A 25,357-nucleotide genomic window follows, 5' to 3' on the forward strand; every position below is an offset into this window, starting at 1 on the left:
TTTTCTGGGAAAAAATAATTAAAATCCTAAGCTAGAAATTTAATTAGTTTTAAGTCCTAGCGAAAATTAATTCTCCAAAAGGTAAAATTCGTGGGTTTCAGAGAAATTAATTTTTGGAGGTCCCCGACCAAGGGAATATTGAAAATTTCAAGAGATTTTGGACCCTTAGGCCTTGGTAGTTAAGTCAAAGTCAATTTTTTGAGGAAATCAACTCAAAATCGACTTTTTGAGGAAATCAACTCAAAATAATTAATTTTGAATTGATTAAAATTGAATTAAATGAAAAATTCAAATTTTTTTAAAAATAAAATAATTTCGACGGAGGAGATTAAAATATAATTAAATCTTTTTCAACGGTCGAGATTACTTTGACGGGGATCAAGCCAACTAGCCATTGGAGAATTAATCTATAAATTAGAGGTCAATTGTCATTCAATTCATCCGATCTTTTAGATCATGTACTAGCTCTCAAAACTTTGTTTTAATATTTTTGGAATAATATAATGCAAAAGTCTTTGGGGTTTTCATTGATGGTGGTGTTCCTCTTTTGCATCTTATGGTAACATTGTTTTTAATATTTTGCTGAATATTATTTATAAATTGTCGATTTATGGCTTTCGTGGAATAATCTATTGCACATGTATTTTGCTTAGTTGATTAAATCTAAGATAGCAATTTTAATTTGATTGAATTAGCAAGTATCTCTAATTCTTGAAGATTATATTGTTATTTTATATCTCTATTGATTTGAAAATTTGATCTAGTGTTTGCAAAAATCATTCGTACTTTAAAAATTGGGCGTTTGGCAAAATCCTTGGTTGGATCAGCCGACTCTCAAGGCATAAGATCTGAAAAGCCCTCTTGATTGAAATTCCAAGATTTATCTAACGAAACTTCTCTTGTAGGGTTTTCTGAGCTAGTACCTCATTTAAAATTTTATCTATCTTTTATAACTTGTGCTAAATAGCTAGATTTAGTTAGGAAGAGCCTAAAATCTACAACTCTGATAGCGGAGTCAGACTCATACTCCTCAGATCCTAAGTCACTTGACACGGGGATTCGGGACACGTAGGATTCGGGATTCGTGGTGTCGGATTCGGGACACGCTGACCCCCGGAACAGGACACGTTATATATTATTTTATTAAATATATATATATATATATATATAAATTTATAATATATATATATATATATATATATATATACATTAAAAATTAGATATTAGCATATTTCTTATACAAATTTTAATTTATATTGATTTCTCAACAATCTGAAGCTTCTTCAGGTAATGTATGTTGGTTTATCTAGATTTGTGTGCAAGCAAAATCTTGCTTAGCTTGCATGTCTGATGTCCTTCATATATTTCTGTATGGAACATGAGGGTGCCAAATTTGTTAACCATTAATCACATAATTTCAATATAAAAGTTGCCAATATTTATTGAGTTGCAGATGGGTGCCTGAAATTTTTTCTACCGAGACTCATTTATGGTTTAATCTAGTCAATTGGCAGAAGTTATTGCTTTGACCCACTTACCCAAAGTTTTGTATCTGTTCAAATTCATTAACTTCTAGACTCTAGTTAATTGGCAGAAGTTATTGTTTTGTCCTGCTTACTCAAAGGATAGTATCTGCTTAGATTCTTTAACTTCTGATATGCATTTTTATCTGTTGTCCCGCATGTTATCTTCTTATTGATATTTGATTTCAATCCATCCACTACAGATTCTCATGGAAACTGTTTTTGATGGCCCGCTTCAATGCCCGAATTCTGTTAGTTTCAACTTGCTGATTATCTTGCATCCTTTGTAGCATTATCCTATCTCTATGGTCCCTTCCTTTTAGCTCCTGTAATGACTGATATGGGCCAGACATATCCATCAAAATCTGTTCAGGATGCATTGCCACATTTCCCTTTGTTTCCATTTGCTTTACTTTCATATTTCCTACCTCAACCATTTACCTGTTTTATGTTTCATGCTTTTTTTTCATGGGCTGTTTGCAAGGTTGTTATACATTGATGTCTGCTCGTTCTAATCTTCACCAACTTGGTATATAATTATATATATATATATATATATATATACCAGTAACTTAGTAAGAGATTAATCGTGGGCTTGCCGGCTTGGTGGTATTCATGCTGACGGCTGTACACAACTGAAAACGAAAACAGTGAATTGCAAACTAACCTGCAATGCGGTCCTCCTCGCTGCAACTGGTGAATCGGGTTTGCCAAATCGCTGTTTCAGTGTTTCCTTTGCAATTGCGGTCAAATGGGAGACACAACAGCGCTTTTTAACCTAGCAGCAACCCGAAAAACTAACCGGAAACCAGGACTCGTTCTCAAATTTCGTGACACGTTTTCCCTTTTTCGAACACGCCCTGGACACGACGTGTCCCAAGATGACACGACGAATCCGTGTAGAGTGACACGTGTCAGGACAGAATCGTGTCCGATTCGGGATTCGTCCAGGGTTTTGGACGAATCCGGTTTCATAGCTCAGATCTGATAGATCTGTAAATTATTTGTATATATTTGTAGTTTACTTACGTAGATATGAGATTTGTGTAACATAATTTTGAATTCTAACATTTGGGTTTTTAGGGTTTTATATATTTTTGTATATATTGGGTCTTGGGTATTTCATTTTTCGCTTATGCAGGTATAGATCTAAAAATTTATTTTGCTTATGCAGGTATAGATCTAGATCTGAGCCAGATCTAGATCCTTGAGGGCAAGATCTGAACTCAAAATTTGTTTGCAGGAAAGAAATGATAATATCTTTCATTGAAGAATTTGGATCTGGGGTTTTCATAATAATTATTGGAGAACGATTGAAGACAAATATTTCAGTTTGAAATCAGAAAGTTTTGGCAAGAATTCTGATCTTAAAATTCGAAATTTTTTGTGTTAAAGGGTTTGAGATCGCCCCTAGCCCTCGACAACTTTTTCCCTTGGTGCATGCGGCTTCTCCTTTACCATTTGTTTCTCGTCGTGGGTCATTTTCTTAAGCTTTCGTGGCCCTTTTTAAGCCCGGGCAATCCTCATCCTCACTTAGCAGCATTGCCCTTCTCCTCTCCTCCATAGCCTCCCTTAACCCCTTATTTCCCTACTCTCCTTTCTTTCCTGTGGCTTGCCTTCCCTAAGCCTTTGAAGGTGTCACAACAGCCTTGCCCAGGGCCTGCCATAGCCTTAGGCCTACTTCTCATTAGTTACGACAACCCCTTTATCTCCCAGCTTGCCATATCCTTGTCTATGGCTCCTTTTTTCCTACCATCCCTCACCTATCTCCATTCCCTCTCCCCTCGGCCTTTCCTTCTTCCTTGCTCAACGTATCTCTTTCTTCTGTCCTGCATTCCCTTCTTTCTCCCGCTTCTTGTGGTCTACCCCTCTGGCAGCCCTAATGCAGTCTTCCCCTCTTCCTTATGACCTCCTTTCAGTCTCCTGCCGCAAGCCTACCCTCTGCTTAGTCTATTCCTCTGCCATGTTAGCCCTCAGCCGCTACCCCTTCCCTCATTCTCCCTCACAGCCTACTGCCTTCCCTACCTTTCGACAACTCTTTCTTCCATGCCGCAGGGCCTCTCTTCTTTGCTGCATTGACTCCCTCCTCCTTCCAGCCCTGTCTTCCCCTTTTCCTCAGTCCCTCTTACCTTGCCGTGACTGCTAGCCCATCTAGCCCTTTCGGCCCTCAAGCAACCCTATTTTGCCTCTTGTTGTAGCCATTGCTTTACCTCCAGCAAGGCAGATCATTCTTGAACAGTTCATACATTAGGATTGACATTTGATCTAAGTGTTTGGCTTTCATTTAGCTTGCTGGACAATGATATTTTCTGAGGTCTGTCATAAAAGTACAGAGATACGATATCACTATATAGTGCTATTTTCAAGTTGCATTTAGCATTAAATTTGTATCTTGGTCATCAGTTTATCTCCTTTGCATCTGGTGTTGAATTGTGATCAATTTTGTGAACACATACAGGGTCTTCAGGTCTGAGTTAAATCTACAGCAGTGACACTTTATCATATCTTTGCCTTGCCTTCAGTATTTGATTTGGTATGATTGCTAGTATTTTGTTGAGGAATGATACATCAAACTGTGGGCCTGTCTTAAGTGCTGGTGCAAGCATTTAATTTTTGAAATATATCATCCATTTCCTTGTGTTTTGATGAGTATTGGTTGCAGAATTACTTATCATTTTTTGCAAGGTATTACAGGAAGCCTTTGATAACTTTATGGTCTCTTTTGAATGATAATCTTTAGCATCTTATATTGAGATAATTGGCTGATTGTTATAAAATGCTCTAATTTCTCTTTACATTAATATCATTGGTTTATGGTTATTGTAAAAGTTGGCCATATCGGTCATCTTTCTTTAAGATGCATACACTTTGTGAGAAAATGTATCTTTGACATCTTTTGTTTCCTATTGGCGTTTGGAAACTTGGCACTTTGTCTTGTATGAGATTCTCTCCTATTTCATTAAGTACTCTTGTCATAAGGTTAATTTATACTAAGTACTTAAACACTAAATGATCTTATCTCAAGACTACTCACTCATCCCTTTGCTAATTACATCTTTTGCCTCCTTTCATAATAGCATTTTCCCCTTGCAGCAGTTGTCCATCTTGTACTTGGTCCTAAAATTAAAGCAAGATAGTTGACTCCACATGGAACTGGTATCAATCATCTAAATCTAATCAAATCCTTTACATCTTGCTAGATATAAAACAAGTATTTGGTCGCTCAACTGTGTCTCTTGGATTGGTTGGTTCCCAACTAGTCCCTCATCATTCCATATCTGTAGGGACTACCCCCTTTAGTCTATTTACTGCTGAAATTTGTTTGACTAGATCAAGATATATTCTTCTTACTTCAAGAATAAAGAGACACTGAATGATGCTTCGAATTTTGGTCCATGGAAGGCAATATTGGATATTACTCTTGAGAAACATGATGTATTGGAATATGTTGAATGTGAGGTAGCAGATCCACCAGAAAGTTCGAATGCTGCTATCAAGGCTAGGTACAAGAAATGAGAAGTAGCCTAAAAAGATTATCCTTGACTTTCGTAGAGACCATCTCATCATCTATGTTTCCAACTTGAAGAAATCTAAGGAAATGTATGACAAGTTGACTTGAATGTATCAAATAAATAACTTGAATGAAATTCTTGCTTTGAAGAATCAATTCAAGGACATTAAGATGAACAAAGGAGAGACCATTCAAGCGTATTTCATGAGGATATCAAAAATCAAGGATCTAATGTCAACTGTTGGTGAAATTGTATCTGATAAAGAGCTGGCGCTGATTATGCTTGTAGGTGTTTCTCCTACTTGGGAGACTTTTATTACTACCATCAGCAACAATGATAAGTTTCCCACATTTGATGAGCTCTTGGGAAAGTGCAATCAAGAAGAGGCCAAAATGATTTCTTGAGGAAGAATTCCCAAGCATGAAGAGGTAGAACCTAGTGCCTTTGCTTTTCAAGGCAAGGAGTAGAAAGGAAGAAGAGCTCATCACTTTTCAAGAAAGCTTGCTCCCAGATCCAATGGTTCCTATAAATGGAACAAGGACTCATCAAAAGTTCAATGCTACAATTGCCATAAGCATGGCCACTATGCCTATGACTATTTTGAAAATAGAAGAGCACTAAGATCCAACTTCAACAATCATAGCAACAACTTTAGATCTGATTATAGAAGAAGAAGAGAAGCTCTTGCTGCTCATAAAGAAAGCTATTTTTCTTCCAAGATTTCAAGGAAGCCAAGGTATGATAATAATGCTGTTGAGACACAATCAAAGTACTTTCTTGTTTCTGCTCGTTCTAGTTCTTCTCCTGGAGATTCTTGTGATAACTGATTGGTTGATTGTGGTGTTTCAAGGCACTTTACTCAGTATAAAGAAGTTCTCTCAAATCTGGTTGAGAGGGAGATAGATCCGAAAATCATACTTGGAGATAACTCTAAATATCCTATAAAGGGATCTAGTTCTGTTTCTTTTCATTTGGATCAATGTAAAACTATATCTCTTCAAGAAGTTTTGTATGTACCTAGTTTGAAAAAGAATCTTGTATCTAAATCCTGCCTTAGAAGATAAAGGAATGAAAGTTGCTTTCATAAATGGAAAAATTCTCACTTGGCCAACGAGATCTAGCATGAGATATGCCTTCACTCTGGGATTGAGATTTGGATGTCTTTATAAAGTTAATGGAAGACCAATCCATGCGCTGCTTCATTACAACAATCATCAATGTGAACTTTGGCATCGAAGGTTCGCTCATTTGCAGTATAAAGCATTGCCCCATATGAGAAAGATAGTTTATGGAATGTTGGAGATTATAGTGGATCATGATGGGGTCTGCCAAGGGTGCACAAGTGGAAAGCATGTAAAGGGACCATTCCCTTCAAGCAAAAGCAAAACCAATTAGGTACTTCATCTTATACATTCTGATTTATGTGGACTTGTGCCTGTAACTTCTCTTGGTGGCTACTTGTATTATATAATCTTTGTGGATGATTTTTCTTGCAAAATATGAATTTTATTTTTGAAAAACAATAGTCAAGCATTTAACATGTTCAAAGACTTCAAACCTCTGGTAAAAAACAAACTGGAAAGCAGATCAAAATCTTTAGATTTGACAATGGAGGAGAGTTCACTTCAAATGATTTCATTGACTTCTCCAAAGAAGTTGGAATCAAGAAATAAACCATCGTACCATATAACCCAAAACAAAATGGTGTGGTTGAAAGAAAGAACAGAACTATCATGGAAGCAGTCAAAGCTATGTTGCATGATCGGAAGCTACCAAAGTTTCTATGGGGAGAAACTGCTAACACTGCTATCTATGTCCAAAATAGATTTAAACATCGAGCCTTAAACAACAAGACTTCTGAAGAAGTCTTCACTGGTAAAAAGCTCAAGGTTGGGTACATGAGGATCTTTGGATGCCCAGTCTACTTTCATGTGCCAAAGGAAAATAGGAACAAGTTGGAAGCTTTAAGTAAGAAAGGTACGTTTGTCAGTTAATGTGAAAATTCTAAAGCTTATAGAATATACTTGCCTGGTCAAAGAACTATAGGGTTTAGCAGAGATGTAATAGTTGATTAAGATGCAACTCTTGGAAAGGCAAGAGACACTTCTCCTCCTCCTGTTAATGTTGAAAGTTAGGATGATGCCTTGGATGCTCAAGAAGATCCTGAGTCTGAGCCTGATCTTGTTTATGAACCCATGGAGCCCATGGACTCCTTATATCCTCCTTCGTGTGATCCTCTTGCTAGAAAGAGACCATTATGGCTTTGTGACACTCTATAAGATGTTGATTGACATGTTGCTCCCAGAGGAACCTTCAGAGAAAGCAAGAAACCATGCCGGTTCCAAGGATATGTTGTAGCCATGAACAACATTATTCATGCTGAACCATGCACTTTTGAATAAGCAGTGCAAAATCAAGTATGGAAAGTTGCAATGGCCGAAGAATATGAGTCTATCATACATAATGATGTATGGCAAGTAGTTCCAAGATCCCAAGATAAGTCTGTTGTGATTAATTTATCATTAATCAATCTTAATAGTTCAATTTTGACTTAATCATCAATATTATCATTAACTTTATCATTATCCTTATGATACTATGATATTATTATTAAAATGAATTTCAAGTCACCTTTCCCTCTTAATCATTTCATTGTCCTCTCTCTTTATGAATCACTAGGTATTGCGTTACTCTCTCTCTCTCTCTCTCTCTTAATGGATTCGTTGCACTCCTCTTACACTCATTAAAGACATGTCATAAAAGATTCCTCTTATGCACTCTTTAATCCATATGTTACACTCTCCTTAAATGCATAAATTACAAAGGCATGCGAATGTCTCTTTAAATGGCATGAGTTACTCTTCCTAAAAGGGCATGAGTTACACTCTAAGCATACGAGATTCCTCCATTGAAGGCATGTGTTGCCTCTCTCCATATTGGCTTACGTTACTCTTCCTTATTTGGCATACGAGTTACTCTAAGGCATGCTCCTCCTTTATGGCATGAATTCATTGCTCCTCCTATATATATGTGCCTCATATCTTCTCCCCTCACTACTCATGCATTGTGAAAGGATTCAAACTTGAGAGAGAGAGTTGGAGAGACTTGGAGAATATGAGCAAAACTTGAAGGTTGATTCAGTGTTTGGATCAACTGCTGCTACCATTGGTCTTCATGCTACAAGTTGTTCATATTTGGATGAACTCACTCATTTTCTTGATCTCTCATTGTACTTTGTATCTCTACTGAACAATTGATATCTAATAAAAGAAGAATCCAGTTGGGTTTTCTCCTTGTGGGTTTTCCCTGGTCATTGGACCTAAATTCTCTGTGTCTTATTCTGTTCTTGGCTATCTTCTATTGTGCATTTGGTTTATGTTCTATCTACAATTGCTTAACTAATATTGTAGCATAAAGAAGTTTTGCAATAAGTGATTTTTACAACATAAAATATTTGATTTTCAACAAGGTGCTTCTTCAAATGTGATGACTAAAAAGGTCATGGAACAATTGAATTTAAGAATATCATGACCTTACCATAACATTTGTGCCATGGATTCAAAGAAAATTGAAGTGAATGGGCAAGTAAGGGATCTTCAAGTACACCTTGCATCATATCCAAGTATTTCAATTTTTGTGGACATTGTGGTCATAGATGCGCCAGATGCATGGGGTATGCTTTTATCTAGTAAATGGATCGCAGATTTGGGTGGTAATATCCAAATGGATCTATCATATGCTATCATCCCAACCATTGATAACACCTTTGTCAGACTTGATAGGGAGTTTGAAAGGGATCATGTTGAAAATCCCAAGAAACCAAATAATGAGCTAGTTTATGAATTAGATGAGCTTGGGAGATTTGTTATGTTATCAAATTTCTTAGCACATGTAGAAGACAAAATTAAGGAAGAAAATGTCGATAAAGTTTGGCATGTGAACTTTGATGGGGTCCATTCAAGATTAGGAAAGGGTGTTGGGATCATATTCACTTCTCCGTTTCGGCAGATTTTCAACTTTGCTTACAAATTAGAATTTGAAGCAACCAATAATGTAGCAGAGTACTCAATACTCTCATTGGGTTTGGAGATTGCTAAAGACATGGGAATCAAGTTATCAAATATCAGAGGGGACTCTAATTTAATAATTCTCCAAGTCAAAAAAAAGTTTGCATGCAAATGTGAAAGGTTGAGGAGATAGAGAAATGCAATATGGGATACAATAGAATACTTTGATGCATTGGATCTAATGGCAATCCGTAGGGAATTAAACAACAAAGCATATAAGTTGGCAGTAGCAGTTTCAACACTTCAGCTTATAGAGGAATTAATAAGAGATCAAATAAAAATGGAACTTATCTTTAGATCGTCTGTGCCTGATAATGTAGTGTTGGAATTTCTAAGTCGAACCCGTTAGAAACCCTTCATGTACTTTTCTGATTTATTTCTGCCTACTTGTTTTGATTAATTAACAATTTATTTACCATGTAAATACTGAAAATAAATACAAGTACATGCTCAACACATTACAAATCATCAACTGAAGGAAACAAAACAAGCACACAAGTGACACCATTGTTTTTCGACCAATGTCCCTGGAAAAACCCAATGCAGGAAAAATGGTGCAACTATCTGAGGATTTGATTATTATGCAGTTTTTGAATACAATCTCGGTGCCAAAACCGGCTCACCCAATAGAGAATAATCTCGACAGTAGTACCTCTCTACTGGGAAGCATATATTCCAGTTGAAACCCCGGATAAACACTCCGACAACTCCCAGCTCCAATCTGCCCCACGAAAACCCCAACCTCTGCCTCTAGGGACTACGTCAGCCCTTTCTGGCCTAGCGTCAGCCCAATAACCCCTACGTCAACATCTAGAGGCATTGCATCAGCCTCTAGAGCCTCTGCGTCACCCACGGTGGCTCTCTGAGGCACTGCGCAACTCCTAGTACCCTCTCTGCCTCTCTGCTTCTGTATTCACTGCCCCTTGCTGTTGATCACTGATTCTATCTTTCTTAGCAAACCCTGCTCTAGAGAATAGAATGATTGATCACTCTGGTGTATTCTCCAAGTGACCCTCAAGCCTTTTTTTATACTTTTTTCGTTGACAAATCAATAGCCGAGATTAAGTCCCTAATCAACAACTAAGATTAACTCTGGCTTGATCCATGACTTTTGGACCCTTCCAACACAGTTTTATATTAATTCACATTAATTTTTTATTTTCCAAGTTTAGACTTAGGGACTCCATTAAAAATATTAATTATTTTAATATCTCTCAACTTGTTTAGAATCTGCCCAAACCATTTCTGGGTATTGGAGATCTCATGTACTTTAGCCTCTCCACCAATTTTCGTGGCTAGAGCACATCAGATTCTACCCCAAATCAACACTCCTTCTTAGCGAGGACTGTGCTCTAGTAATACTCCTCACTAAGCATCACCCTGATCATCTGGCATTGGTCCCTGTGCTGATGCTAGGCTTGCTTCCCAACATCCTCTGCATTGTTGCATCATGTATTGCTACCCATGGCACTGCCACTGCCATTGCTGCATCTGTACGACAGCTCCCTCTGCATCCGTGCTACTGCCCATGGCCCTGCCACTGCCACTACTGCATCTGCACTGCAACCCCTCTCATCATGCTGCATCGTGTTGCCCATAGCACTGCCACTGCTAACTGCTGCACTGCAACTCAGTTACTGAGAAGTAAGTAATTGATCTCCCAACTTTGACATCTTCGTCAGGCTAGAAACACTCCCGATGCTGAAGCTCCCTCTGTCACTGACAAGTGCTCCCTCTCTGACCTCTGCGCTACTGCATCAACTTTGTGCATCTCGCACTGCTGCGTCACGCTGTCCTGGGACTCCTGCACTGCAACTCCCTTTGTCGCTCCATCCGCATCCATCTCTATCGACATCCGCCAGCACTCCTACTCCTCTTCAAGGCTCCCGTAGCCATGTATAATTCGAGAGGTTGGGTACCTCAAGGATCCTGCCCCCTCATCGCCTGTAGTCTGTTTGACTACAGCTCGATGTCTCCCCACTTCCATTCAAGTGGCGCGTGAGCACTCATGGCACAGTCATCATCTGTATCCATTTCCTTCTCTGCCCTTGCTGGTGCGGCCTTGGTCTCGGAGGCCTCTCCCTTGCTCTTCTTCATCGGACACTGGATTGCATAGTGACCCAGTTCCCCACAGTTGAAGCATTTGACCTTGGAGAGGTCCTTCTTCCGTTTCTCCTGCTTTTCCTCAGATGCTAGGGCAACATCCTCCTATTCCTCCTTAATTCTGATCCCCTTTCCGCTGCTTCACACCTCGCTTAGCCTTCTGATCTATTCTTCTAATCTCTTCTTGGTGAAGAACCGCCCACATTTCCACCCAATCTGGAAGGGTCGCCCTGCCCAGTATGCTCTGCACAAACACCTTGCAGTCTTCTGAGACTGCGTTCAGGGCTGTTCTCACCATCAATTCTTGATTCGGCGTGTCTCCTATGGAAGTCAGCTGATCCCGGATCTCCTTCAATCGACCAAGGAAGGGGTCGATCTGTTCTCCCTTCTGCATCTGGTATGACCGCAACTGATTTTCTAGTAGCATCTTCCTTTGCACGGAAGTATGCTGATACAACTTCTTTAGGGCCTCCCACATCTCATTTGCCGTATTCTTCTCAGCAATGTGTGGTACTACATGGTCCTTGACCCCATCAAGGATGATGCTCTTGGCCCTTGCCATTGCATCCTCATACTTATCATTATCAACCGGGTGAACTAGGACCGCTATTGTCCTCAAGGCGAATTACTTGAGATGGTTCCTGTCTAGAACGAATAAGATTCTGGCCTTCCAGACTACGAAGTTTGAGGCTCTGTCCAGTCTGTCTTGGTCTCTTACCCCATTCACTACCATCTCGCTGCTCCTTTACTACCCTTCTGGAAGTTCTCGATGTGACTCCCTCTGAACCTCGATTTCCCTCCTGGAAACCCCTCTGCCAATGTCGAGATGTCCCCACTCCGATCCTTAGTGCAGCTGCACCACTGATTCAGATTTCTTGGCTAGAAATACTCGGAAGCAACCCTCTCCTCCTTGGTCTTGCCCTGTTAGGTACTATTATGACTACATTACCCCACCAACTTCACTCTGAAACTTACCCATAGCTTCCTAAGCCCCAACAAACTGAAGGTTAGAGCTTCTAGGCTCTGCGCAATCTCAGCACTAGCAAAATTCGCACCTCCTGGCCATGGGCGTCAATCCTTCTTGACTGAGAAAGATGACTGGGCACTGCGTAGGTCAAGTCTTCTCCCCCCTGCCACTGCGTTGAGCCTCTTCCCGACTCAAACTTGATGATGCAAGCACTGCGTCACCCCTTCCTTGCTGCTTCTTTGCTAGGAACAACTTCTGTCACTCATGACAACTGTTTTCTGCTGTTGCTGCTCTGCTCGACTGATGTCCTCAGTTCTCCTATGATCTGCAACCACGCTCTGATACCATGTTGGAATTTCTAAGTCTAATCGTTAGAAACCCTTCATGTACTTTTTTGATTTATTTCTACCTACTTGTTCTGATTAATTAATAAGTTATTTACGATGTAAATACTGAAAATAAATACAAGTATATGCTCAACACGTTACAGATCATCAACTGAAGGAAACAAAACAAGCACACAAGTGACACTATTGTTTTTGGACCAATGTCCCCAGAAAAACCCAATGCAGGAAAATTGGTGCAGCTATCTGAGGGTTTTATTATTATGTAGTTTCTAAATACAATCTGGGTGCCAAAACCGGCTCACCCAACGGAGAATAATCTCAGCAGTACTACCTCTCTACTCGGAAGCAGATATTTCGACTGAAACGCCAAATAAACACTCCAACAACTCCCAACTCCAATCTGCCCCATGCAAACCCTAGCGTCTGCCTCTAGGGATTGCGTCAACCCTTTCTGGCCTAGTGTCAGCCCAATAACCCTTGCGTCAACGTCTGGAGGCACTACGTCATCCTCTAGAGCCTCTGCGTCACCCACGATGGCTCTTTGAGGCATTGGGCAACTCTTGGCTGCCTCTATGTGGGCCCTAGATGGCTCTGCGTGGCCTCTGGCTGGCTCTGCATCCCTCTCTCTCGGCTTTTACGCTGATTCTCTCGGTACCCTCTCTGCCTCTCTGCTTTTGTATTCACTGCCCCTCGCTACTAATCACTGATTCTATCTCTCTTAGCAAACCCCGCTCTAGAGAATAGAATGACTGATCACTCTGGTGTATTCTCCAAGCGACCCTCAAGCCTCCTTTTATACTTTTTTCATTGACAAATCAACGGTTGAGATTAAGTCCCTAATCAACGGCTAAGATTAACTCTGGATTGATCCATGACTTTTGGACCCTTCTAACATAGTTTTATATTAATTCACATTAATATTTTATTTTCCCTAAGTTTAGACTTAGGGACTCCATTAAAAATATTAATTATTTTAATATCTTCCAAACTGTTTAGAATTTGCCCAAACCATTTCTAGGTATTGGAGATCTCATGTGCTTTAGCCTCTCCACCAATTTTCATGGCTAGAGCACATCCGATGCTACCCCAAATCAACATGTAGATCATTGGGAAGTTTTCAGTGATGAAAAACAAATATTGAAATTTATCAACAATATGCACGAGTTTTCATATTTTCGAGTTAGTTATAAAGAAGAGGGGTGTGAATACCAAGAGGTAGATGAATATAGCATAAACCTCGCTCCGAGAGGAATCATAGGTTTAGAGAAAATCTTTGATAGACATGACAATCATAAAAGGAAAAATGAAAAGAAAATTGAACCTAGTGACCACATAGGGGTGAGCATTGGAACAAATTAGGATCCCAAGTTGGTCAAAATTGGAAAAGGTACATCATAAAATGAAAGAAATGAATTGATAAATCTATGAAAGGAATATGGGATGTGTTGGCTTTTACTTATGATGTGTTTAAGGCTTATAGAGAAGATGAACACACAATCCCTCTTAAATATGAAGATGCCAAGCCTTTTAGACAAAATCTTAGGCAAATCAATCACAAGTTTCCCCCCTTAGTGCAAAAGGAACTCCAAAAGATGTTAGCTGTAGGAATCATTGCTCAAACTAGACATTCTTCTTGGTGCTCTAACTTAGTGGTGGTTCGAAAAAGGAATGGAGCTATAAGGTTATGTGTTGATTTCAAGAACTTGAATATGGCTTGTAAAAAAGACAATTACCCTCTTCCTAATACGGAAACCATGCTGCAAAGGGTCACATGGTCAAGAATGATGTCCATGTTAGATGGTTTCTGTGGATACAACCAAGGTATTGTAAAGAAGGAAGATCGGCATAAAACTAGTTTCACAACACCTTGGGGCACATTTGAGTATTTGAGAATGCCTTTTGGTTTATCAAATGCATGTGCTACATTTCAGAGGGCCATGGATTATGCTTTCAAGGGATTAATTGGAAAGATAATTGAAATTTATTAGGATGATTTAACAATTTTCTCAAAGGATGGAACAGGTCACATAGGGTATCTTAAGCAAGTCTTTGAATGATGTTGTGAGTTTGGCATTTCCTTAAACCCAACCTAGTCAGTTTTTGGGGTATCTGAGGGAAATTTGTTGGGACATCATTTTAAAAGATGGGGTAAGGATTGACCATGAAAGGGTTGAAGCTATACAAAAAATTCCTTTACCTCATAATAAGAATGCTCTCCAATCTTTTTGGGAAAAATAAATTTCATCAGAAGATTTATACTATATTTTGTTGAGGTAGTAAAGCCCATTCGAACACTTCTAAAGAAGGATGCAAAATTTGAATGGAGTGATCAAGGAATCAAAGCCTTTAAGGATATCAAGAATTCAATTACAAAGTCTCTTATATTAGTCAATCTTGACTATTCCAAAGACTTTCTAATCTTTTCCTTTGCATCTGAGGATACTGTTGCGAGGGTTTTGCTGCAGAAAAATAAAGGGCAAGAGAAACCTATTGCATTCATGAGTAAGGCTTTGCATAGTTTAGAATTGAAGTATCACACTATGGAAAAGCAAGCCCATGCCTTGGTCAAGTCTCTTAAGCATTTCAAAATTTATATTGGATATTCAAAGATAATAGCTTATGTGCCTCACTTAGTAGTGAAAGACAAATTAACTCAGCAGGATTGCTTAGGAGTCAAAGCAAGGTGGGTTGCGAAAATACAAGAATATGACTGGGAGATAAAATCCACTAAGTTGGTCAAAGGTCAGGGCCTAGCACATATGTTGACAAAGGGGAATGAGAAAGCATTGGGGGTGGTATGTCAAAATAGTTCATCAGATCCAATGGTTTCTTCAAAGCTTCATAAATTAGAACGACTCGTTTCCTATGCAGATACCATTTTCTATCTACAAAACCTTACTTTCCGAAGCCATTTAGTAAATCTTAAAAGAAGAGCATTGAGGTTGAAGGCATCTAAGTATTGTATAATTCAATATGGACCAGGATGGAGGAATCCAAAGTGCTTGATAGATGTGTTGACGAGCTAGAATCTAAAAGACTTGTGACTGAATTTCTTGCGAGATTTTGTGGAGGACATTATGCAGCTAAAACAACAACCCATAAAATCCTTAGCTCAGGTTACTATTGGCCAATCATTTTCTCAGTTGTATGTAAGTTTGTCAGAAGTTGTCAGTCGTGTCAACCATTCTCAGGGTAGTAGCCTTGCCTTCACAACCAATAGTGGTTGAGGCACCTTTTCAACATTGGGGTTCGGATTTCATAGGTCAATTCAAAGAAAATTCAAGCAATGGGTAAACTTGGATTTTGATTGCTACAAATGATTTCACAAAGTGCGTTGAGGCCATTCGAACCGATTGGGCAACTGAAAAGGTTGTCATGGACTTCCTAGAAGACAAAACCATAACAAGATTTGGTGTGCTTTCCAAGATTACGATTGATAATGCCAAGGCTTTTAGTTCAGTAGAATTTTCTTCCTTTTGTTTCAAGTATGGCATTATCCTATCTCATTCATGAAACTACTATCCCCAACAAAATGGACTTGTAGAATCTAGTAACAAAAATTTGATGACCATCATTAAAAAGATAGTGGAGGAGAACAAAGTGTCATGGGATAACAAGATCAAGTATGCACTATGCGCATATAGAATAATAAAGAAAATTGCTATTGGAAGGATCCCTTTGAGTTAATATATGGTTTGGATGTCACATTGCCAGCATGCCTAAAAATTCCAATTGTTGATTTTCTAGTAGCAAACAAGACTAGAACAATTTTCAAATTGATAACTGCTTCCAATGATGCAATTTTGACTTCTTTAGAGCATTCCAATTACTAAGCAATTATACTTGAAAATTTCAACCATTAACTTCAATAGATCAATACAGATCACAATAAAAACAATGAAACAAGAGACACCAAAATATCTTGGGACAAAACCCCACACAGGGAAAACCTAGTAATCTTTCCTTATGAGAGAGAGTTCAATTCATCAAATTGTACATCAAAATATTCTAGTCAAAATGCCAACCTTTGACTCTAATAAATGTCAAGTCAAAACCCAGTCAAATGAGAGAGAATAAGTCAACGTTTGCTCATAGTCAAAGTCTATACAAAAGGGCCGAATTTCGGCGTGAGGCTGCTGGTTAAATGGTCGAAATTCGGCCCTGCAATTTCCACAAAAGTTTGGCCAAACCTTAGTCAATGTTTCTAAAACTTGGTCAAAGAACAATCAACGAACCATAGAATATTGGGCTTTCAAATTTTAGTCAATAACTCGGTCAAACAAGAGAGAAACAAATCAAGTCAACACTGGTCAATAGAAGTCAAATGAGTTGGTCAACACAAAAATCAATCCTCTTCTTCTTCTTCGCACGTGTGAGCAAATATCCTTGTGATTGGTCGAATGAGTGAGTGATGATGATGCCCAAATGGAGTCCAACGAATGCCAATATATTGAGTGTCAAGAGGTGGGTTTTGACCTTAGGTCAATCCCCTTCAAATGGTGGGACCGACCTATCAAATTTAGGCTGACTTGGGTAGCTGGAAGATAAACAATTTTTCCTTTATTTTTGCTAATGAAAATATTGACCACAACTACTATTTTTCAACACTCTCTCTTAGCTAGGGAGCTACTTTCATTCTCTCAAGATCAATCTTCCCAACTAATCCATTGGTCCAATAAGAATGTTTTTGGCATTTGCATGTTTGAAAGACTTCAAAATTCATCAGATGGATGTTAAATTAGTCCTTCTAAATGGAGATTTAAAGGAAGAAGTATACATCAAATAACCAAAAGGTTTTGACTTGTCCAAAAATAAAGAATGTGTGCAAATTTTAGAAAACTCTTTATGGGTTAAAACAAGTCCCAAGAGCTTGTATGCCAAACCACATTTTTAAAAACCGGACTGGTTAGATCTCAATGAATTGGTCTTTAAAACAATACATGAAATACTTAACTTATAATGAATTTTTTTTTTAAAGATTTAAAACCATGATTCCAAACCAATAGAGACAAAATATGCAAAGTTTGCTCATCTATATACCATGTAAAGGTGAATATATCAAAATGGCGCCGATGACAATACATATTAGCAACAAAATACATAATCAATGAGGCTCTAAATGGTCTCTAGAGTCCAAAAACAATGGTACAAGCTATGGGGCCATTGGCCTACTATAAGTCTACATATCAGTGATCAACATGATCACTCATTAAACTCATCATTGGTTCACCACTACTAGAGATGGGCTCATCAACAAGAGCTACATAAACATCATCTAGCTCAAAGTCTTCAAACTTGGATTGTTCAACCTTATAATATGGTAGAAATTGAAAAAGTTTAACATGCCTAACCAAGGATTTTGGTTTGAGTGAAGGGTTCGTCTCCTCAACCTTGTAATATGGTAGAAAAAGCTTTGCATGCATAACCAATTATTTTGCTTTGAGTGAAGGGTACATTTTTGTTAAGGCCATGGTAGAGGAGTTCAACAATCAATATTACCAACATCAACAAAGTTCAACAATCAATGCCACCAACATCAAGTTACTTAAAAAGGCTCCATGCTCTTGATCAAATGCCAATCTCATGCCTCACGCATGACATAATTAAATGGAATCATTGCAATCCCCCAAATCATGAAATCTTGAAAACCATTAAGTCTGCTGGACTTTGAGTGAGATCTAAAATTCTATTTTCTCTATATGAAATCCAGTGAGGTGAAACCCACTCTCAAACATCCTGAGTCATTTCATTGCTAATGTTAAAAATTTAAGTAAAAGAATGAAAATGAGATAAAGGAAATGTCACTTGTACATTAAAAGTATGTGCTAGGCTGGACCACTATCTTCAACAACAAGGCTTCAAAAGAGGGGTTGTTGACAACCTACATCAAGGTGGAAAAAGACAACTTGTTAATTACACTTTATATGTGGATGAACTCATTTTTGGAAGCAATAAAGATCATATGAGCAATGTCAAAGGAATTTGAAATGTCAATGATTGGAGAATTATCCTTCTTCCTTGGACTACATGTTTCTCAAACCAATGAAGGAATATTCATTGCCCAAACCAAATACCTCAAGGAGATGCTCAAGCGTTTTGGAATGGAAGAATGTGCAGCAGTCAGTTCCCCCATGAATCCATGATTACTGGATACAAGTTAAGGAAGGATGACGAATCTCCTAAAGTCAATTCAATTATTTATAGGTCTATGATTGGGAGTCTACTATACCTAAAAACTTCAAGACCAAATATTATGCAGGCAGTAGGAATGGTTGCAGGATTTCAATCAGCGCCAAAGGAATCACATGCAAGCAGTGAAGAGGATATTTCAATAATTAAAAGGAACACTTGATTTTGGGCTTTGGTATCCTAAGAGTACATATTTCACATTAGCAATGTACACATGCTAATTGAGTAGGTAGCATTGATGACAAAAAGACACCAATGGGAGTGCATTTTCCTAGGAGATTGTCTTGTGTCTTGGTCACGCAGAAAGCAATTACTTTGTCTTTCTACAGCTAAAGCCGAATGCATAACTGCAACAGATTGTTGTACCCAAATTCTTTGGATGAAACAAACTTTGCAGGACATCAAAGTGGAATATGACCAACCAATTGTCATTTTTTGCGAAAATACTAGTGTATTCAATATCTGGATATCCTGTCATACACTCAATAAAAACACATTCTAATCAAGTATCATTTCCTTAGAGAACAAAGCGCCGAGTCGAATGTCAAAATGGAAAATATTGACTCCGAAGAACAGATCGCTCACATCTTTACCAATCCTCTACCCAAAGAAACCTTTGAATATCTAAGGCAGAAGCTGGGAGTGGTCTCTCTTTTATCTCAGTGAAGAAAGCACAAACTCAGGAGGAGCACCCTTTGTTATTGATGTCAAAGGGGGAGAGAATGCAAACAGGGGGAGCAACTAACAAGAAGTATGGAGAGAATATAGACAGGGGGAGCAGCTGTAGGAAGAAGCAGACATCAAAGTAGTGCCATTAATAAAAGAATGGTAGATTGTTGATAATGGTTGTTATTGATGTCAAAGGCTATCCAAGAATGCCCCATTTGGATACCCTATCTTTGAAGGAATTTTTACTCTAATTGCTTAGCTCTGGGATCATAGGACATATGGTCCAAAAGCTTATTCTGAGGCCTTTCCAACCATATATGGCATGCCTTCTAACACCTCACTATTCAGGAGAAATGATTTTTTGAATATTCATTATACATTTTGCCAGTTGCACAAGTCAGCCCAGCCAACAGACAAGTCGGCCAAATCTAGACCTCAAATGCACTATAAATAGGCATGAGAAAGAGCATTTCTAACCACTGAATCAAGCAATTTTGGATCTGTTCTAGGAGTCTTTAGTGAAGGAAGAGTCTCCGAACAAGGGTTCACACCTTGTGAACCAAGAAGGGTAAGCCGAGTTCTGTTGGAGGGCAAGTCGAGTTCTGTTGGAGGGCAAGCTGAGTTTTGTTGAGGAGGCCCAGTTCAACTAAGGAGGCCAAGGCTGAGTTTTGTTAAGGGCGGGCTGCAAGAGTGCTAGATTGAACTGAATTGGAAAATAGGAGTGTTGTCATCTATTAGACAAGTTGGAGCCTAAACAAGTATAAGTCAGTGCTTACTAAGGATTGGTGTCATCATCTTCATGACAAGTTGGAGCCTGCAATTTATTTTTGTAAGTTGGTGATTATAGAGAATTGGTGTCTACACAAGTGGTTGTAATAAATTAAGGACTGTTTGAAAAGCATTCAAATGTTTCTTCTTCAAGTTTGGATCTTCACTTTAATTTCTGTACTCATGCATTGTGTTGACACTTGATTATGTGATGAGATTTTTATTAAGTGAAAATAATTGGAAACTAAATGACACTGATTCACAACCCCTGCCCCCAACACTAGCCTCTATTGAAAGATGTTGTTCCTTGATTGTTGAATATCATTTTAGAGATCTTTTCTTGGGCTGTTATATGACAGTGAATGCCCTATCATTGCATATCTTACAAGCCCTAACTTATAGCAGCCTACTTCTTGGTTTAGGCATAGAGTGTTTGAGCCATAGCATAGAAAAACCAGGCCATCTTAGGCCTTGCTGGTACTCTATCCAATAGTAGGCCTTTAACTCATCTTAAGAAAGGTATTCAAAAGCATGACTATTCTCCAATTTTAAAAAATTCCTAAAAATAGTAGCTTCAAAAATCAAAGAATACTCTTTCGGAAAATCATCAGATGGGTAGAGAAAACTGTAACCAGTTGTTAAATATTGGAAGTTTATAGAATAGAAACGTTCCAAAAAATAGCAATTTGCAAAATCAGAAAGTACCATTTTGAAACAATCACCCCCACTATGCACACGTCAACTGTTGCATATAACATGCATGCATGGAACACCTCCAAAATTAAAACTGCAGTTTCATGCAAAAGCAACGGAGAAGCTGTATCCCATGTCATTCTGGAAATCTCTGAAAAGAGAAATTGGCATGATCTCAAACTTATAGAAGCAATAGATGTAGTCATGAACGTGGTGTATCAGTGACATTGAAAATGCATGGCAAATTCAATGTGAACAGGTCCATCATATCTTATCATATCCTCTAAGCAAACATTATTTTAGGTGGAAGTTTCCTTTGCTGCTTCTATAGTTTATATAGAATTAATTGTTCACTTTTTACTGTTTCAAATTCTAAAATATGTCAGCAGTGTTTCCATGTAAATGACGTCTCTCTCCAGTAAGGTTCATTCAATATATTCTGTACATTTTATTCTTAACTACTGCCTACTCATTAGTTGTAATACATCTTTTCTATTCATATATTACCTCTTCAACTTGTGATTTTGTATTTAATTAATGAAAATTCACACTAATTGGAAGTGGACGACTTTTCAGGAATTAGATGAATTTGAAACATTTTACAAAGGAAACATGGACAAAGAAGGGTATTCAAGTGTATATATCCAACGAAGTGGACGCAAGCGTGATGGCTGTGGCATCTTTTACAAGCGTGAGAGGTACATGGGCCTTTCCCCAGGATGCAATTACATTACTCATTAAACAAGTATAGATGTTCTTCATTTTTTGTCATTGAATTTCAGGGTAACGAAATGAAACTGTGATCCTTATGTGAGTTGATGAAACATGTTATAAAATATACAGTTCTCTTTACTATAGCTGTTACAGCCAAATCACTGCCCTGGTAGATGCTTTAAGTCAATTGTATTTTCGTCTGTATCTGCTGTTGAGGTTTTGCAGAGCAGAGCTAATTTTAGAAGAGACCATTGATTACAATGACCTTGTACCTGCTAATGAAGATCCAGAAAATTCAGACAAGGTGAAAGATGAAGAAAATTTAGGTACCAATAACAGCGAAGATACACTGCCAGGTAAAAATTTCAGTCATATTTTGGCATGACAAGCAATAATAGTACCTCCAGGTGTCTTAAAAAAGGGGCCTTTCTTAGACAATGCCCTAGTCATGATTCAATGTTTTCTTTACCTTACAATTACTATTTGTTATTGTATAGAAGTTTTATGATAAATTTGTGTTAATACTAGTAGCGGCATTATGCCAAAGAATACACAGTAACTATTCCCTCGTTTGTATGGTTCTTTACAATTACGTTTGAGCTCATTCACTCTGGTGGACTCTATTTGGGACAAAAGCTTGTATGACATCAAAAAAATTGCATTTCCAGGATCCCCACAAACTGATTTACCGGAAGACAGAGGAGATCCAAATGACCCCAGGGTGAGATTGAAGCGGGATTGTGTTGGACTGTTAACAGCATTCAAACTTCTAGAGCCCCCGCACCACGTGATTGTTCTTGCAAACACACATATTTACTGGTAGGCTTCAAGGCATTTTTGTTGCATGATAAAGATAGAACAAATATGTTGAAGCAGATAAACCTTCAGGCTCTCTAGTTGCTTGTAAAATAATATGCAAGTAGCTTTTAAATTTTCTTTCTTAGAATCTTTAATTAGAACTCACTACCTCCTTAATAGAAATTTATATCATTTTATCTCAGGGATCCTGATTGGGCAGATGTAAAGCTTGCACAAGCAAAGTATCTTCTATTACGTGTTACTCGATTTAAGGATGCAGTCTCAGAAAGATTCAGTTGTAAACCTATAGTCATTGTTGCAGGTGACTTCAATTCTCAACCTGGAGATGAGGTATCCTTCCATCATTATGCATAGAGCAGAACTTTGCACTGTTCAACGTTACTCCTTATAATGTACTAGAAATTGGATAAATCTAGGCATTGTATACAAGGTCTTATTCAGCCCTTGCAAAAGCTTTTGCACTGGTAATGATACAATTGCAATATGCTAAGAAATAGGGACTGCCACATTCTTTTTATTATTGCATTTCATCATCATGCCTTAGTTCTCTCTGACTTGTTTCAACATTCAGGATTGTCATCAAGGACCATTGCAAGGTTATTAATTTCTCATCATGATATATTGTTTTCACATTACATCATCATGCCTTAGTTGTCTCTCTGACTTGTTTCAACATTTAGGATTGTCATCAAGGGCCATTGCAAGGTTATTAATTTCTCATCATGATATATTGTTTTCACATTTATCTGATCTCCAAATAACATTTTGCTATCCCTTTTTCCCCAATCATAACTGTATTGATAGCGGATGAGAAGTGACCCGTCGATAATTCATAGTGCATGTTTTCTTTTTGCTGATGAAATTTTTATTTCAGGTGTATCGATATCTGACATCGGGGATTTCCGAGTCGAGTCAAGGATATTCTTCCATTGGCAACGAGCCAGAAGCATCTGAACGGAGCCCAATAGCATTACACAGTCTTTATTCATTCCTTGGAGGGGAGCCTCCATTCACAAATTGCACGCCTGGATTCACCGGAACACTCGATTATATTTTATTCTCAAATCCTGAGCACATGCAGCCTGTCAGTTTTCTCAAATTGCCATCCGCGGAATCCCCTGACATACAGGGTGGACTGCCAAATGAAAATCATCCCAGTGATCACCTGCCCATTGGAGCAAATTTTGAAATTCGTTAGAGTACAATGGCAGCTTATGATGAACAGGAAAGTTTAAAGAATTTTAAGCTCTCTTGATGTTATTTGCTGCTGATTTATTCAGTCTGGACAATAAACTTTGCTCCTTTATCTATTTTGACAGATTATATTCTTAGTCTTACCCTGCTGCTTGTCCTTGTCCATGGCTGATCTCCCTTTTTTTTTTTTACTTTTCGAAGAGTAAACAACCTATGTAACCAAGTACAGTTTTAATATTCAAATGTTTGGCAAATATCTTGTAGAAAACAAGATATCTACCGCATTAAGGAAAGTATTGAAGCATCAACAAACTTTTATATATATATATATATATATATTTTTCCAAATTTTTAGATATTTAAAATAATAACTTCACATCAACACATTGTTTTATTATAAATATGAAAAAGAAAACATATATAAAGGTATACGATGTTTAGTAATATATTACACATCAATACTAAATGGTGTCTTGTATCTTAGAGTCTTAATTCTTGAGCTTCAAAATATTATAAAAAAATATAATAAATGTATTTCATCATTATGAATCATCTACAATGAAATCATACAAATAAACTAGTGATTCCCTCTACCTATTCCATGACAAAGGTAATGCTTTAAATGGAGAAAGCCCTTGATCTAGTACTAAATTCTAATATCCTCTAAAAGAAAGAGGCCATGGGGTTGTCATTAGACTTTAACATCCTTTAAAAGCGGAAAAAGTTAGCTAGTCTTGACCTCCTCTACTAATGCTATTGCTAAATGGAGAAGGCCCTCAATCTAATACTAGAATCTAATATGTTCTAAAAGAAGGCCATGGGGTTGTCATTGTACTTTAACATCCTCTAGAAGAGGAAAAAGTTAGTCTTGACCTACTCTACTAGTGCTATTGCTAAGCCAACTCATGTTTATGACTGTGTTTGTCTTTGAAGGTGGTGGTGCATTCCCAGTGTCAATATCCACCTCCTATAAAGGTGTCTACTCAAGTTGGCCTAAGGACCCTATTCGACCTCACAAGAAGCCTATAAAAGCAAGCTCATCGAATTCATTTGGAGCATCATTCTCACACACAAGTTCGAAATCTCTTGTAGCGGGAAAAAGTGCGAAGTTTTCTTGTAGCTGGGAAAGAGTGCAAAGGCTGTTGTCGGGAAGACGAAGTGAATGCGAGTTTGGGGAAGTCTAAGGAGAAAGGAAAAATAAAAAATTTGGTGCCTCTCTCTCTATGTTTTGTGGTCTGGATTGGGAGATTGAAGTCTCCTAAGTTTTGTTGTTGCCGGAAGTTGCTACTTAGTCAAAGTTGCTGGAAGTGGTCGAAGATCTGGAGACCAACTTGGTGTGGAGGGAAGGTTTGGTCTTCGGCTAGGGTGAAAGGTCTCAAATAATACTATTGAAAGGAAGAATTATCCTGACTAGGTTTTCCCCTCGAGGGGGGTTTTGCCCTGGCATGTGCCTATATCTTGTGTCTCTTGTTTTGTGATCTTCATACACACATAATAGGGTAATTACTTGATGAAAGATAAGATAATAAAGCAATAAAAGAAGTCAACACACTCACAAGTAGTTATCAAGAAAGGAGAATCAAACCCTAATATAATTACTTTGATTTTCCAACATGGTATAAGAGCTAAGGTAAGGAAGAGTCGAAGATCACTTTGTTGGCATGGGTTCTCCCTTTAGGATGAACTACATAAGAATGGGTTTTAACACTGTTGGACGCTGGATCAAGAAGGTCATCTACTACTTGTTCAACAAGGTCAATGATTCTTGGTTGCTCTTACAGGTTCTCTTACT

General features: G+C 38.1%; 1 protein-coding gene across 4 annotated transcripts in view; it reads left to right on the forward strand.

Moving 5' to 3' along the window:
• Nucleotides 1–23,708, forward strand: part of LOC149254502 (DNAse I-like superfamily protein) — a 192,468-nt gene extending 168,760 nt beyond the window's left edge. For 3 of the 4 annotated variants that reach the window (XM_089460185.1, XM_089460184.1, XM_089460186.1), the window contains exons 6-10: nt 21,415–21,536; nt 21,778–21,908; nt 22,221–22,371; nt 22,554–22,701; nt 23,246–23,708. In XM_089460185.1, coding sequence (XP_089316311.1) covers nt 21,415–21,536; nt 21,778–21,908; nt 22,221–22,371; nt 22,554–22,701; nt 23,246–23,569 — 876 coding nt within the window. In that variant the 3' untranslated portion in view covers nt 23,570–23,708. The remainder of the gene's footprint in view (nt 1–21,414; nt 21,537–21,777; nt 21,909–22,220; nt 22,372–22,553; nt 22,702–23,245) is intronic. The other variant, XM_089460187.1, reaches the window with a different exon arrangement.
• Nucleotides 23,709–25,357: the final 1,649 nt, after the last annotated feature.

This window comes from Pinus tabuliformis, chromosome 7 (genome assembly GCF_031772625.1).
Source record: "Pinus tabuliformis cultivar Carrire ecotype Pingquan chromosome 7, CPIR1, whole genome shotgun sequence".
NCBI lineage: Eukaryota > Viridiplantae > Streptophyta > Pinopsida > Pinales > Pinaceae > Pinus > Pinus tabuliformis.